Source organism: Diorhabda carinulata, chromosome X, assembly GCF_026250575.1.
Source record: "Diorhabda carinulata isolate Delta chromosome X, icDioCari1.1, whole genome shotgun sequence".
NCBI lineage: Eukaryota > Metazoa > Arthropoda > Insecta > Coleoptera > Chrysomelidae > Diorhabda > Diorhabda carinulata.
The window spans coordinates 10,113,184-10,130,410 of NC_079472.1; the positions used below are offsets into that span (position 1 = coordinate 10,113,184).

At 32.4% G+C, this 17,227-nt stretch overlaps 1 protein-coding gene across 2 annotated transcripts in view; it reads right to left on the reverse strand.

Moving 5' to 3' along the window:
• LOC130901862 (potassium channel subfamily K member 18) overlaps positions 1-17,227 on the reverse strand; it is a 228,418-nt gene that overhangs the window by 40,884 nt on the left and 170,307 nt on the right. For both annotated transcript variants that reach the window (XM_057813500.1, XM_057813499.1), the window contains exon 2: positions 1,240-1,580. In XM_057813500.1, the coding sequence (XP_057669483.1) occupies positions 1,240-1,420 (181 nt within the window). In that variant the 5' untranslated portion in view covers positions 1,421-1,580. The remainder of the gene's footprint in view (positions 1-1,239; positions 1,581-17,227) is intronic.

Genomic DNA, 17,227 nt, shown 5'->3' on the forward strand with positions numbered 1-17,227 from the left:
GGTTGTGAAGCAATATTTAGGGATTTAGTTGCATAGGCAAATTCAGCCAAGGTTGGTCCTAGAAGTACCTGGCTTGACCTAGAGATGGCGGGAGTTGCTTGAAAAATATCACTGTATTAGAAAGTGCACCACGTTGTTTAGTATTTGTTTGGTAGCCATCAATAGTGAACGTTTTCAGTGAATTTGTAAACATGGGATACAAAATTTTTATTTGAAAGATACCAATATAAGAGACGAAATAGATTCTACTCTGGATGGGGCTGCTCCTTCGTTATTAACAGTAAAATATTGGGTAGCTGAATTTAAACGAGGCTGTACGAACTGCGAAGACCAGCATCACACTGGTCGACTAAATGGAGTGACGATTTATATAACAATAATATGAAAAGGGAGAGCCGACTCCAAAGAAGGCATTTGCAGGCAAGGTGATGGAGTCGGTTTTTTGGAATTTTGGGATTCGCGTCGGATAATTTCAATTGAAAAAAGGAAAAAATATCAACGGCGAGTATTATTCTAACTTATTGCAACGTTTGAGCAAAGAAATCAAGAAGAAAGTGTTGTTTTATCGAGACTATGCACCAGCTTACACATCCGTGATTGTAACGGCCAAAATTAATGAATTAAAGTTTCAATTACTACCTCATTCATCCTATTTGATGAATTCGGCATTCTCGAATTATTTTCTGTTCCCAGATTTGAAAAAATGGATCGATTATCCAAATGGCTATTTTGAGGAGCTGGGAGAAGTGTATGGAGCTAAAATGAATAAATATTTTTCTAAAATTTTTGTGTTTTCTTTGTTGGACCAGGCTCTTTTGGGACCATCCTCGTACTTATATCAACCTTGAGATCGTTTATAACCGTATAAAAGTTTTTCGACAAAATATATATAAAGAAACATTAAAGTCGCATTTCTCTTAAACGTAGCAGAAAATCATCGACATTGAGTGAAATTATGAAACTTCCAAAAGACACATTCATCTTTATAAAACTTCATTCACTGTTAAAAGTTAAATACTTAGAAGTTGAGAGCTGTAGCTGCTGTTTCACTTTTTTTTGTATCGTACAGACATGCTACTTTTTGAATAAAATCCTTCATCAATTTAAAACATTGTGTTTATATCAAGTTTAATATATTTCCATCCAACTTCTTAAAATGCGGAGAGTATAGTCTAAAACCTTTGGAGCCGCTTAAACCGATTTCGAATAGCTAGGAGTATAATGAAAAAAATTACTCACCAATATTAGTGGCTAATCCGGCTAGAAACGTCTTACTTCTCTTTTTCGCTTTCTTTCCGAAGCAGCAACACGATTTTTCTTCTTTTTTCTTCTTATTAACATCCAGTTTTAGAGAATTCGTATTTTGTTTCGATACCGTAGGATAAGGGTCGTAACAAAAGTGACCCGTATCTTTTTCCATGACTAATCTAAGGATAATCCTCCATTTAGCTTAATTCGTCTACGACGGATAATAATTTTCATACTCCACATCCATCGTAGAAGACGATTGAATTCGTGGAAATGAAATGTTTATTTGTAGAATTTAAGATTTTCTCGTTTGGCAGCATATTGAAGACAATCTGAAAAAAATTATTATATTAAAATTATATTTTTTCCATTAAAACACGTTAGATTAGATTAAACTCAGAGGATTTACCCTGACCCATTCGAAACAGAAATGGATTTCGACCTTCTTTAACTTGCTTTAAGTTTGATTAATTAATATTTTAACTTTTTTTTATAATCTAATATATGAATATTTAATTATAAGAAAAACACGCATTCTAATTAAAAAAAGTTATATTAATGAGAATTGTGCATATACATAATTTACATTTGGTGGTCTAACATCTTGTAGAGATGTTAATCCACACGGTATAATTCAACAAAGTTGTACAGTAAATGTTTGGGCTGGGAATAATTGAAAACCACTTAGAAGATATATCCATATTTAATGATAATTTAAATGAGCAATCGCGATTAGATTCTAGAGAATGTATCAGATTAAATCCGTTGATTTGCATCCAAATAAAACTATACATTTCCTAATAATTTACTTGATTGCTTGCAATATCTAAGTAATCAACTATCAAGATAGATATACAAAATTGGCTGGTATGTGCTTATTGATTCTGTGATCAATTCTACAGTGTATTCCGGGATTTGACGCAAAAAAATTGTGTGTAGAAGACATGAAAATAATGCTGTGGCATGAAAAAATTCCCATACGAATTGTCAAAAATCTTCTCAAACATCATCTAAACATACATAGCTTTCAATATAATCTAGTTAAAATTTTTCACAATGCATTTCTCCTTTGATTTCTAGTCGAAGTACCAGGTGTTCTAGGAATTGATGAAAAAAATTCGAGTGAGAATTTTCCCAACAAATGTATTATCAACTAGTTGTTCATCTATAAATCAACGAAAGTAGGCCAGTTTTGCTGGATAATCCTCAACATCCACGACATACACTTTCTCGATAATTATAATTTATGATAATTTGGTTTGTACAACGATATAAAAATCTACATATCTCCTAAACCATAAATTTTATCGAGGTAAACAATGAGAACCTTTTTGTTGGAAAATTCATCTTTGCTATCTCTGAATTATACAGGTTGTCCCTTTAAGAGAAACGAGGGGTCGTATGAGGATTTTTCTATGTCATCTACTCACTCTCTAATTTTTCGAATCAACTCCCTTCTTCTTCTTCTTCTTCTTCTTCTTCTTCTTCAACGTATTGTAGGCCTTATGCCTGTAGTTCCCAACTTATCATCCTTGAGATGTTGATGTGCATGAAACCATACATATTTTTGGAGGTCTTCCTAAAGGTCGTCGTATCCCTGGTTTACCGTCTCGTGCGATGTTTCCTATTCTTTATCTGGTCATCCTGTCCACGTGTTCGATCCAAGCTCTTCTACGTTTACGTCCCCATCTGACTATGTCTTCCACTTCACAATCGTTTCTTATGTCTGTGTTTCTCTTTTTCTGTCTCTTAGTGTGTATCCGCATATGTTTCTGAATATTTTCATTTCTGTTGTTCGAATGATGTTTTTAGTTCTTTTGTTGTCTACTCTTGTTTCTATAGCATATTTCAGTATGGGTCTAACGCAGGTTTTGTATATTTGAACTTTTGCTCTTTTTCTCATGCTGGTATTATTTCAGATAATGTCCCGGAGTGCGGCTCGCTTTGTTTGATTGTCCTTTTATTTCATTTATTATGTTCGGTTCTACTGCCTGTTCTATGGTTTTATTTTATATTTCGAGTTTGCACCTTTTTGGCTAGAGATGACAAGGGTTTTAGTTTTTGCGGTGGATACTTGCATGTTAAAGGTTTTAACCTTTACGTAAAATGAATATAGAAGCTGTTGTAAATCGGCTTCGTTCTCTGCCACAATTACAGCGTCATCGGCATAACAGATTCTTGACATCATTTATTATTTCGTTCATTTTCAAGTTGAACAGTTGCGGGCTTATGGAATCTCCCTGTCAGATATCCGTTGGTGTTTATATTTCCTCTGTCAGGTTTTGGTTAACTAATATGTGAGTGGATGTGTTATAGTTCAAATGTTTTATGATGTCTATTATGGTTTTCGGAACGTATTTCTTTTTAGTTTGTCTACTACGTCTCTCAGCCTTACACTGTCGAATGCTTTTGTGAGATCTATGAAGAACATATACGTGGGCTTGCCGTATTCTATAGCTTCTTCAACTATTTGTTTGATTGTGAAGATGGCATCTATGGTTGATCGATTTCTCCTGAAATCTTGTTGTTCCTCCGATGTGTTTACATGTTTCAATGATTTTTGTGAAAAGCTTCATGGTTGTGTTTAGAAGGGTTATATCTCTATAGTTTTCTGGAGATTTACTGTCCTCTTTCTTGAGTATAGGAATGGTTATGCTCTTCTTCCATTTGTTAGGAACTTCTTTGGTTGATAATATTCTGTTGAAAAGCTTTGTAAGTTCTATCATTAGTTGTTGTCCTCCGTATTTCAATAACTCATTTAGTATGTTATCTAATCCAGGTGCTTTCCTGTTGATCTTTTTTTGCGTGTTCTATCGTTAATTCTTCGAATATCTTGAGGGGTTCATTGTTTTCTTCATCTTCTTCATTGTTTTCTTTGTTTCCCTCCTCTGCGTACAGTTGTTCGAAATAGGTTTTCCAATGGGACTCGTCAATCTGTTGTGTCTGTGTTTATTCTACTATTCGATGTCTTCTTCTTCTTCTTCTTAGCATTCCCCATACCTTTTTTTCTCCCTGAATACTGTGAATTCAATAAAATTTTATAATTTTGAGTTAACCTCCATACATTCTCACTACAGCAATATATATATTTATTTTAATAAGAGCTTAATAACGATTATAAATATTATACCAAGGGATTAGCCATAATGGTTATCCATAATCCGAATAATCCACATAATTTCTTGCTACTTTTGAGTAATTTATAGTAGGGGAACCCAAGAAGCTAAATCGGGATTTAGTCGAACGTCATGGGAACCTACTGGATTTCAAAGTTTATACAATGCGATGAAGGATTTAAATCAATTTCCCTTTCAAATATAGAACTAAGAAGAAATTAGAGCTTTTTCCTATCAAGGGCAAATCAGTGATGTTTTGAGGTGGTAGATATGGAAAAAAATTTTTTTAAAACTGTTCCTACAATAAGTCAGTGAAGAAAATGGTTCTAAATCACCATTTATAATACAGAGTGAGTTTTATGTATTGAGCGCCTCAATTATCTCGGAAACGGCTTGTACGATTTTTATAAATTTTTCCGGACAAAGGAAAAATCTGACAACAATGTTAATACCACCATAATACCGGCCGTATTACAAGATCCATGTACACAAGAATTTATAAAAATCGTATGAGCTCTTTCCGAGATAATTGAGGCATTCCATAAAACTTACTGTATTTATTTTCAAATATGTGAATGAAGAAGAAATTCCACATTTTTTAGTGAAAATTTATTACAGAAGTATCAAAGTGTTCAGTTCTGATTTAAACAGTTCTGAGAAAAATAAATTTTTTTTCTGGGACATTGTATTTATATATTCAGTACAATGTCTTTCAAGTTTTTCTATTAAAATATTTTTTAGACATTTGCGTTTATTTCAGTGACACCAGGCACAAAAGCAGGAATGTAAAATAAAATGATTGCTGCTGCTTGGAGTCGCTCTCGTTTGATAATAGTTATTTATACAACAAATGTTTATTGTACGCGACGTGAATTCGTCTAACAAGGCCATTAGACCGAATTTGACAACACGTCGAATGCAATAAACACTTTTTGCACGACTTGCATACAATATTTTTTCTACATTCATGAAAAACAAATGTTTTATTTAGGTGTAGAAAAGTAAAAAGTGAGTAATAAGAGCAAAATATTTAATAATTGATTAATACTATTGGTTAACATTTAGAAAGTTAGGAACTAGTAATTCGAAAAAATTTAACTCATACATTATATGTATATTGGAAGTAAATGTACAATTTTTGTAATTTTCTATGTTAATATTTCTTAGTGAATTATTTTTAATTCTACTTCTTGTTTTGTGACTTCTCTAAATGTACTAGTACTTGATATCTGTACATTGTCATTTTCTTCAGCTTGAAATATTTTCTTTTCAACTTCGAGTTTATTTGCAAAGTCATTGCTCTACTGTCGGCGATTTCCATCCACCGTATCGTTTCAGCTCTAGTATATCTGCTCTAGAATCTACAAGGAGTGTTGCGGATGATCTCCTGAAGCAGTGACCTGTGTATAGCTCAGGATTCTCCAAATTCTGCAATTTCATACGGAATTTTAGCAAACGTGTTTATACCAATAGCTTGGAAAGTTCATTTTTCATTTCGGTAATTTTATTTGGAATATAACTGAGACGTAATTTCGTGTATTTACGGCATATATCTATAAAATTTAATTCTTCTTATCAGTTTTTGAACGTGTCACTTTTACAATTAATATTGAACCTACTTGTTGAATGTCTTCCATTCTCAATTTTTTGGAGGTCATCTCTACGACATGCCCCTGCTATGCAAAATATTGCAGCGACCAATAATAAGTGATTTTAAATTGTCTTACAAAGGCTCAACAATAATTACTGACTTACATTTTTCATCAAATACTGGGATTTCGGAGCTTATTTTAGAAATTAATAAATGTGTCCCCTAGTAAATACTTTTGACTGTTGTGACCGAAATCCTGCAGAGTTCTGCTTCATAAATGCCATTAGTTTATGCTATTTTTAATAATAATATGAAAAATATACAAGAAACACATTTTTTGTGAGATTCACAATTTTTCTATCGAAGCATCACTCTTTAAACGATTATAACGAATATCATATAATTTTTATGATTTAGTTTATGATAAGTTTAATGACGCTGTATTTGCTACCTATTTCACTAACTTCTGATGGGATCCCAATAAATTTTTCTTCATAACTATCATCTATTTTCTAATAATATAACTCATTTTTGAACTTTGTTCAGTTGTCAAAATTACTTTCTAGAACTGCAGAGTTGCATTAATCAAATCATAGTGTTTGTGATCGCGTATGTTTGAAACGTATTTCGATATTAAAGGACTAAATATTTCGCTCATTTAAATGTTTGTCTTGATCACAAGCCTCTGTACTCTAATTTACTTATGGAATTTTTGGTAGGTGCAGCTGTAATCTAGTGGTAAGAGACTGACATAATGTCAAACGACGTGAAATATTAATCTATGGAATACTTTGACTTTCTTGTACTATGTCAAGCGGCCTCAAATATTTATTGCACTAGAGCAATAAAGATTCACTTTTCCTGTAAATATAGTTCAATAAAGTTGCGTTTATTGCATGAATATAGAAAGGAATATTTTCATGCAATATATGGAAGATAGAAACATATATTGAATTTAGTTCGCAATAAAATTTTTTGAGAATTAGATATATACCTGATGCAACATTATGTAGAACTATTTATTCAAACAAGACATTCCGATTTTGCTTTCTGAAGAATATATTATAACCTAAAAAATAACGTGAATATTATAGTGTAAGTTGCAAGAGAATTCGAAATAAATGTATAAATTGAACGTGGTTGTATCAAAATTTCCTCTTTATCTTCGAGTATAAATCTTTCTCACGGTTGTCGTTAATACGTCGGCTTATTCTCGTTATAAATACTATTCCATAAATCAAATGGAATCATATAATAGACTCGGTCCGAAGCAAACAATTCTACAATTTCGGGAAACGTACGATCCGAAACAGTAATTATTAATAACACAAAGACAAGACAATCCTTGTCCCTTCTCTACAATTCGACACAGTCAAGGCCCTTTTGTCATTTAACTCGGCTTGATTCTCTAGAGGGCGCTTTTGTACATCCAAAACAGATCTCTTGATTAGAAATCGAGAACAGGGGCTTAGCTTGCGTGAGCCTATTCACATACGGTTTGTTATCAATGTTACTAGAATATACAAATCATTTATATGATCGGAACATGCAAATTGGGTACAGTTATAATTTCATTCCGAGTATACAGAGCAGTTTTTAAATGAATTACTTTGTATCAGAAATATTGTATTTGAAATTTGAGTGCTACAATACTCCACGTTCGTTGCAAACCGTTACACGATAAAATCATTTTTATTTGCTTCGTGGTCCGGAATATAGACACAATAATGCCCGTATCGTAAAAGCTTTGTTACGAATTTAGCAATAATTGTGATGTTTTCTACACTGCAGCTTTCAATTAGTGGTCTATTACCCAGCTATTGTTATTAAAAGGAAATCATTAGGGCGAATAACATAAAAAAAGAACTGAAATTGAAGTTTCACATGTAGAATTTTTCTGTAAAGCGTATAAAAATTAGTTGAAAATCATAATTGTGGAGTTTTTTTTTTGAAATATGGACAATAGTACCAAACCAATTGACGTGGAATTCGAAAATTACTAATGTCGTCATCTCCATAATCTCCATAACTAGTACAGCACAAAGGATTAATATAAACCGTCGTTATTTATTCAATAATCCTTAAAATGGTTGTTGTTATATCGAAATCATGAATATTTTATTATAATATCAGGTTTTGACAATAATCGAATCAATATCTTATATACCTAGATAAATATACAGTAACTTTAGTTTTTTTAGCTACTTTTATGAACTCCATTAGTTGAAGTTGATTCGCGGATTCTCAAATCATATGAGAAGGTGTTCCCATCAAGCTAGACGGGCAAGTGTAATCGAGTGGAAAACAGAGGAGAAATATCTGGGACTCACAATAGACAATAAACAAACATGAAAAAGAGATAACTATCAAGGTCACAAAAGCCCTGATAGTGAGCAGAAACTCAGCAGGGAGGAATTGGGTTTGTAACCATAACAAATGGGGCAATGGTTTGGGGTACTAGAACTAGTTTGAATACTTCTAGGAACAATCTCCGAAAGGTACAAAGACTGGCTTTCTTATGTGCAACTGGGGCGTTGAAATCTTGCCAAACGGCAGAAACAACATCACTTAGAATGTTCAGAGACGGAATTATCAAAGAGAAGCTGTTCCTAAATAATGAACAACAGAAAAGCTATTAAATGGTATATGGATGGATCAAAAACAGCAGATGGAACTGGAAAAGGAATGTAAGAGCTCAGATCCAAACACTCTGGAAGTCTTGGCAGCGCGCTAAGGATTTTTCAAGCAGCAATTTATGCAATTAAAAAATGTGTTCGATTCAATCTAGAGAGGAGCTATCGGGATCATAATTTTGTCTGATAGTCAAGAAGCCATTCGTGTTCTAAGCTCCAATATCATAAAATCCAAACTTGTTTAGATTGCCTAACCTAAACCAACCATCTGTGATATCAGCCACAAAACAATGGAAAAAGCACTGAAAAAGAAGGTAGATAAGAGCAAACTACTAAGGCTGAAACAGGCAAAGTTTCTTCTGGGATACTATAACCAGAGTAGCAAAATTAAGTTCCTCCAACTTCAGAAAGGTTGTTGCATGACTATCCACTTAGGAACGCGGAGCTCGACCTTTACCTACCTCCAGATTTAGTTAAGGGTGCAATATTTTACTATGCAACAAAATACACAATCATTTGCCAATTGGAATCAAATCGATATCATCTTTTCCCGCATTCCGGGAACTCCAGAGCACTACACCTAGGAGGGCTTGAGATGGAAGATCTCTGATAACTGAAGCCATTCCATATCCTTGACTTTTTAAAAGAAGTTGGATTGATGAATCAGCTGTAAACACAGGGTTCTCCAGTATCATAACAAGAAAAGGGAACACAATAAATCCTTTGGGTCGCAGTGTATAACAGACCTCAAATCCATACATACATACATACATGAGAAGAGCGGATTTTTCTTATGTTATATCAGTAATTTTATTGAAGTTTCTTTATGATCATCGAATTACAATCCAATACAATACAAATATATACAATTTCAAAATACATTTTCAAAACATTATATCGTTTTTCATCAATAAAGTTGACGTTCATTCATTTCCAAAAAATCGAACTTGTCAGAAATATTCCACTTTTTCATTGAGCTATATTTTCCCGATTTTTTCTCATAACGTTGGTTTGGAAATTACCATGTCAATTTCCGTACTAATTTTTTCAGTTCCATCAACTTCTCAGTTTTTATATTTTCGACTGAACACGCAGCAAACGAGCGTGTTTTTTTTCAGGGAAATTCGGTTATCGTTAAAAATTTTGAACAGATTAAACTCGCAATTTATTTCGATAACATCAAAATTCACTTTAATGAACGAAAATGTTAAGGGCCAATAAATACTTCCAATAAACTGATATCTGTAGAAACGTTATTTTCTTGAAAAGTTTCACTTTTGCTTTTCTAACTGTTTCTGTTAGCTGAAAATGTTTTTCTTCTATTTAAATATATTTTATGAATTATTTTAAGATTTTTTTCTAATAAAAGGACACCGTCAAGCTTAAATGATAACAAATTCTCGCTTTCGCACAAATGTACAGAATAAAAGAAAAGAAATTCGTTATGATTTTAAATTCGTTAAGCGGAGTTAACAGAAGTTGCATAATTAAAATAGAATTGCAACTTTAAAACGAGTTCGTTTTTTTTCTCACGGTACGTACTTAGAGCTCTGTAATGAAAAAATTACCGGCTCTCTGGTTATGAAAAGCGGTTTCCGTCTCTCTGTGTCTGTTTTGCTAAAATATTTCCCAAACGTTAAGCGAATTAAATTTTTTTTGTAGAGTTAGACCCGGAACGTTTTCCGACATATATTTATTCAGGGATTATATACAGCAAAACACTCATTTATTTATTCAAAAAACAGAGTATCTTCACGTGGGGTGAATTTCATGAAGTAAAAATTTCTTTTTCATTCTTTCCCTCTACATGTTACATCTTTTTCTTATTTTCCCAGTAATTAGTTGAAGCGGTTAGACAGAACTTCAAGAAGAAATAGTCATTCTAAATTGTAGTTACGCCGTTTCCTCAGAGGAATTATTTAGAATAAGATTATATGTCTGCATATTTGGGACGTTATATATATTTATTGATGTTTGGTAGAATTTTTGATGTAACGCTACTGATTAAAATGGATAAACTGCAATTTTCCGTTCAGTTATGGGAGTAATGGTTTCAGAAATCCCCGGCATCCTGGTGATTAATTTACGAAATAAATGTCTACAAAATTACTTCTGAAATTTCGTAATCTAAACTACGGACGTTTTGCCAATTACTCAACTAATTCATGCTCGTTTGAATGCATAAATTACGATTAAAATTTTTTCACAAAAATTTGAATTCAAATATTTAGTCTGTAATAACATTATTAACAAATCTAAAAATTATCATGTCTATAGTGAGTATCGCGTCGAATCTAGATAAGAAATTAAAAAAAAAATTTAATTGGTTCTGAACTAACCAAAATGATGATTTCGTTTTTTTATAAAATATATGGGTGCTCGATACGACATCGCAAAAAGGATGTTTATGTTAGGGTTGTTTATATCGATGTTATAATTTTTTATATTAAAATAGTTCTTCAGAATATCTATCATTCTTCATTTCTAACAAATTCCTAACAAGAAAATATTATGAATTTGTTATTTACTGTAATATTTTTACAATATTTGTAAAAATAGATTCCTCACATTCCTCAACTAATGCCAGAAATAGTATGATGGCAAAAATAGTATCTCAGGCGCGCCCACCGAATTTTTAAAAATGATTGAAATCATCATTCATTAGATTAGATTCATCGTATAATGTCAGAAATAGTTTTCCATGCGATCTCGACATGTTAATTATTAAATTCATTGTTAATTGTTTCAGTTGCATTTATTCTTTAGATTCCTGGAATCACGTCAAAAATAGTATCCCATGCGCTCCCACCGAATTTTTAAAAACTATTGAAATCCATATTAATTCTGCCACTTGAATTTATTCTCCAGATTCATCGTATAATGCCAGAAATAGTATTCCATGCGATCTCGATATGTTTGTAGAAATTATTGAATCCAATGTAAATTGTTTCAGTTGCATTTATTTTTTAGATTCTTGGAATGATGTCAAAAATAGTATCCCATGCGCTCCCACCGAATTTTTAAAAACTATTGAAATCCATATTAATTCTGCCACTTGAATTTATTCTCCAGATTCATCGTATAATGCCAGAAATAGTATTCCATGCGATCTCGATATGTTTGTAGAAATTATTGAATCCAATGTAAATTGTTTCAGTTGCATTTATTTTTTAGATTCTTGGAATGATGTCAAAAATAGTATCCCATGCGCTCCCACCGAATTTTTAAAAATGATTGAAATCGTCATTCATTAGATTAGATTCATCGTATAATGTCAGAAATAGTATTCCATGCGATCTCGACATGTTAATTATTAAATTCATTGTTAATTGTTTCAGTTGCATTTATTTTTTAGATTCCTGGAACGACGTCAAAAATAGTATCCCATGCGCTCCCACCGAATTTTTAAAAATGATTGAAATCGTCATTCATTAGATTAGATTCATCGTATAATGTCAGAAATAGTATTCCATGCGATCTCGACATGTTAATTATTAAATTCATTGTTAATTGTTTCAGTTGCATTTATTCTTTAGATTCCTGGAATGACGTCAAAAATAGTATCCCATGCGCTCCCACCGAATTTTTAAAAACTATTGAAATCCGTATTAATTCTGCCACTTGAATTTATTCTCCAGATTCATCGTATAATGCCAGAAATAGTATTCCATGCGATCTCGATATGTTCGTAGAAATTATTGTATCCAATGTTAATTGTTTCAGTTGCATTTATTTTTTAGATTCCTGGAATGACGTCAAAAATAGTATCCCATGCGCTCCCACCGAATTTTTAAAAATGATTGAAATCGTCATTCATTAGATTAGATTCATCGTATAATGTCAGAAATAGTATTCCATGCGATCTCGACATGTTAATTATTAAATTCATTGTTAATTGTTTCAGTTGCATTTATTCTTTAGATTCCTGGAATCACGTCAAAAATAGTATCCTATTCGCTCCCACCGAATTTTTAAAAACTATTGAAATCCGTATTAATTTTAAAAACCATTCTAATTAATATTAATTGTTTTGCTCGTATTTATTCTCAATTCGATTTATAGAATTTGGGAATAACTTCTAATCTTATTTGAGGATAATAAGGAAAACTATCTCTATAATAAAAAAATCGGTTTCTTCTACGCTTTCAACAAATGTTTAAAAATACCAAACAGTGTATCTATTCAGCTTCTATATATGAATTAATCGATTTCTAATGTATTTTCTCAAGATATAATTGATTCATAAAAAACATTTTCCAAAATTGATTTGTTGTGGATATCATTCTAATTTTATTTCGTTTTTAGAAGAATTGAAACTTCGATATTATTTTTCATATTCATTTTAGCAAATCACCAAATGCATAAGTTATTGAGATGGAATGATATTTTTCCACTTCGATGGAAATAGGAAAAAGATTTTTTTGCTTGGGCGGATCCGGCACAAAGTTTCATTTTTTTTGTTCCTAAATTATTTTTGTTTGTTCTTGAACGTTTTCATTTCCCGTATCTTAAAAGTTGTTTCAGTGACTTTTATATGAGGTAAGATACCGAGAAATAAACATAAAAAATACTTTGTAAAACAATTCATCCGGCAACTCGAATAGATGTATGTATAATAATAATTTATTCGACTAATGTTTGCTTGTATTATTCAGTTTATTAACGTATCTAATTTATTTCGCGTACAGTTAGGTACGGTGTCGCGTTGTTCATATCGTAGATCAAATGTTAAAAGCTCTCTCTCTCCTAAATAATCCTCACCCGAAAACTGGGTCATCTTTATAACGCGATGAAGCCTTTTCCAAGAGCAAACTCTCCACAAAATAAATTCCGCTTTGTTTTCCTTCAAAAACGAAGTGAGATTGATAATGTTTTCCTTATAGTGAGAAGGCTTAATTGACGTATTCTATTATTAGATTATAAAGAACGTTAAATCACCAAAAAGAGAAAATAATAATAGTCGCTTCAATTATATTTTTGAAAAATTTGACGTTTAATCAATTTTTATTAAGATTAAGTTATTTTTACATTAGGGCGACAGATATTCTATTCCCAGAGTCAATGAATAAATCGACTAAACCTACAAAATCAATCGAACTTCCCATTTCTGGATATAAATGTCGGTAGATTCTAATCCCCTACGACCGTAAAATCAATAACGATTAAATGAAACCGTGCCAACTCTATAAACTTTGAAATACCCAATTTACTATCCCATCAGAATAGCGGAAATACACTTAAATCTCACCGTACTGAATATTTTTTCCACGTTATGGTATTTTTCACAATTTGTGTGTATTTGAATAGAATAATAGTTGATTTAGTTGAATAACAAGCAAACTTTTATTATTTTATTTTATACACGGAAAGCTTTCACTGATTCATTAGATTTAACGCAGCAACAGATTCAATTTTGTTCACACAACTTTTCTGAATAGTATAGTATTCTTTCTTAACGACGTATAGAAATTCATATTTTCATTGGAAATCATCAGACTTTACAGGGTGCTTCAAAAAAAGGTGATCTCGTCCTCTAGGATAGATAGAAATATTTGAGGTTTGCTCAGTAAAATAGTCTCATATTTAAGATAAAGGGCGTTGAAGGAAAAAAATTATACATATTTTTCACGATTTTGCCGCAACTACTGGCAACATTGTATTAAAATTTTATACGAATATATTTTGGAAACTAATATATCTAACTAACTAACTAAGTTTAATAAAATGTCAGTGTATTCAAAATTCATTTTGATTAACAATATCTAATTTAACAAATAACAAGGACTCAACATCATAGCTATCAATACATGTGAAATTTAAAATTAAATAATTATGGGTAGTCAGCTATTGGAGGCTTTAGTATGAAACAAACAGTATGAAACAGTTGCTCAGTGCTCATACTTATTCAACTTTGAATAATAAGAAACTATGCTGATTAGTCTGAATTTTTTTGAAACATTACAAGAAACGAAAGCTCTCAGTCCCATTTTCTAAAATGTATCCGTTTTATCGATTGGGCCTCATTTACGCGACAAAAAATGAGGATGATCTTCAAAGGGTTTTACATGTGTTTAACTGCGTCCAAAACAAAGTGTATGACCACATCCAAAACTCCGATAAGATGTAAGCTACTCAGATAATTCATCAAGTAATGAAATAACTAGGAATCCAGATTTCAGGATTTGGAGACGTAGAGAACGAAGTGAGAGAGCAAACAACTAAAGCCTTAAAAATAGCAGCATGTTTGAACAAACCCATATGGAGAAATAAACATATCGGAATAGAAGCCAAATCGAGAATATACAAGGCCACGGTGAAACCCATAGTGACCTACACTGCAGAGACACGGCGAAAACCAAAAGAATGATGGAAACAGCAGAGATGAAAGTGTTACGTAGGGTAGCCGGAAAAACCCTACTGGGCAGGGAGAGCAGTGAGAATATCAGAAGATTGTGCAAAATAGGTGACGTCAACGAATGGGTTCTATCAGAAAAGAAAGAATGGAATGAGCACATAAGTCGTATGGATAACAATAGACTGGTCAAGATAAATCCCCACTGGACCGAAGGAGTACCGGCCAATCCAAAAAAAGGTGGAGCGGCATCCTTGAAGCAGGATAGGAGGCAAGGATGTCGAAGATAAAACAGGCGACTACGTCTAAAACATGGAAGAAGAAGAAGAATATAATGCACATATCATGAAAGATAAATTTCTATTCATTATAAAAAATAATCCATCAGTGTTAGTTATGGAGAGCAGTGAGGCCCAGCTATAAGTATGAATTGTCACCAATAGGGAAAAATTAAAAGTTGCACCAATGAAAATTTATTTCTACAGTCAACGTATCATATACTAGTATGACTCCATTGAATAACTACAAATTTGTAAACAAAATTATCTGGATAACTACTCTCTGAATTATTTAATTTTAAAGCCTGTAATTATCGACAATTGCACCATAAATTTGATCGAGTTTTTGATCAAATCAGTGAAACTGAGTCCTTAAACTAAATGGATTTTGGAGGGTATATTTTCATAATTTTATTTACGGTGATTCCTATTCATTAGCTATTTTCCTAAAGAAGTATAGGGGTTAATAGTAACATTATACGAGAACGTTAATAATCTTATAATTATTTTTCATGAAATTTTAGTACTTTAATGTCAAGGAACGCTATTTTAGTTTGGTTGCATTTTTGAATTTAGCGCCATATCATACCACTAGCAGCGATCTCGTGCCTTGTTAAGTGAAGCCTCGACCATGATATGTATATGATGACGTGTGTCATTTTTTTTCAGTAAAAACGTTGTTGAAATTAATAAGCTAATATCAAAGATTCAGTACGTCTAATAAAACATATTGATAACTTTCTTCATTTTGCCACTATATCTTCATTTGTATATGCCATCTGAGCAACCATGTTGGAATATTTGGTAGTAAATATAATAACTTCGTGGGTCATCACATTCATTTTTCTGATGGAAATTGGTACGTCTGTGTAAAAAGAAGATGGGTGGTGGAAGGTACAAAGACTACTGTGATGATACCGTTGAACATGTCCAAGCGAAGGCTACTGAAGAAGGATAGAGTCTATAGAGGGCTGCTCGAGACTACGACATTCTTTATGGGACGTTAAATCATACATATCTCGGTCGCCAGATTCGAAAAAATGATCTATACTCAACGAAGAAAGAGTTTTTCTTCCTGCAGCAAGTGTGTGTGGAGACTGGATTTGAGACAGTTGACCAAAAATTAATTGGAGAGTCAAGGTGGCAACACTGCTATGTTTTAAAATAATTTACTAGTAAGTGATTGGATCTATTGATTGGATCAGTTGTGAAGAAGGAGTGTCCGCAAATATTAAACGTTCTTGGGCTTATGTTTCCAGACCAACCATAACGGAATATTTAAACAATTTGGAATGATGAAACAAACGTTTGAACTGATCCAGGAAATTAGAAAGATTGTTCACACGGGGAATAAAATATCCCGAGAGAGTCTGTAATTTTACAAAAAGTGCTACATCCATTATGATGTGTGACTTTGCTTCGAGAGTGTTACTGTTACATTACATATACATTATTTAAAAATCCGAAAAAATGTGAGTTTAACGGACTGAAAACGGCTTAAAAGGGTATTCTTGCTACAATGGATGATGTGGATCAAGATCAAGATATAATATTCCATGAATGAGCTGCTGCCAACAAAATTATGTCTCCTGTCTGTAAAATATGTATGAAAAAGCTACCTATAACTTGAGTATAAGGATTATTGTGAATTTCTTTCAGCTTACAAACTTAATATTGTTGGCTGCAGTACAAAATGTTTGACAGTGATCAATCTCACCCATGCGAACAATTTGATCCCGAGATATTTGAGGACGAATAACTTTAAAAGTGACGACAACCTCATTGAGTCGCATATCCGATATGCCCTTCCCTTCTGGGGTACTCAATTTGAGCGATTCTTCAAACTACAAAAGATTGCTGCTAGATATTTACTCGGATTAAACAGCAGGGCTCCCTGCAGGAACTTCTTTAATAGATTGAAAATTCTGACTCTTCCTTCCTATGGACTTATATACTAATCATTACCTATTACTATTACCTATAATTTAGTTACTCATTGTGGTTTTCTT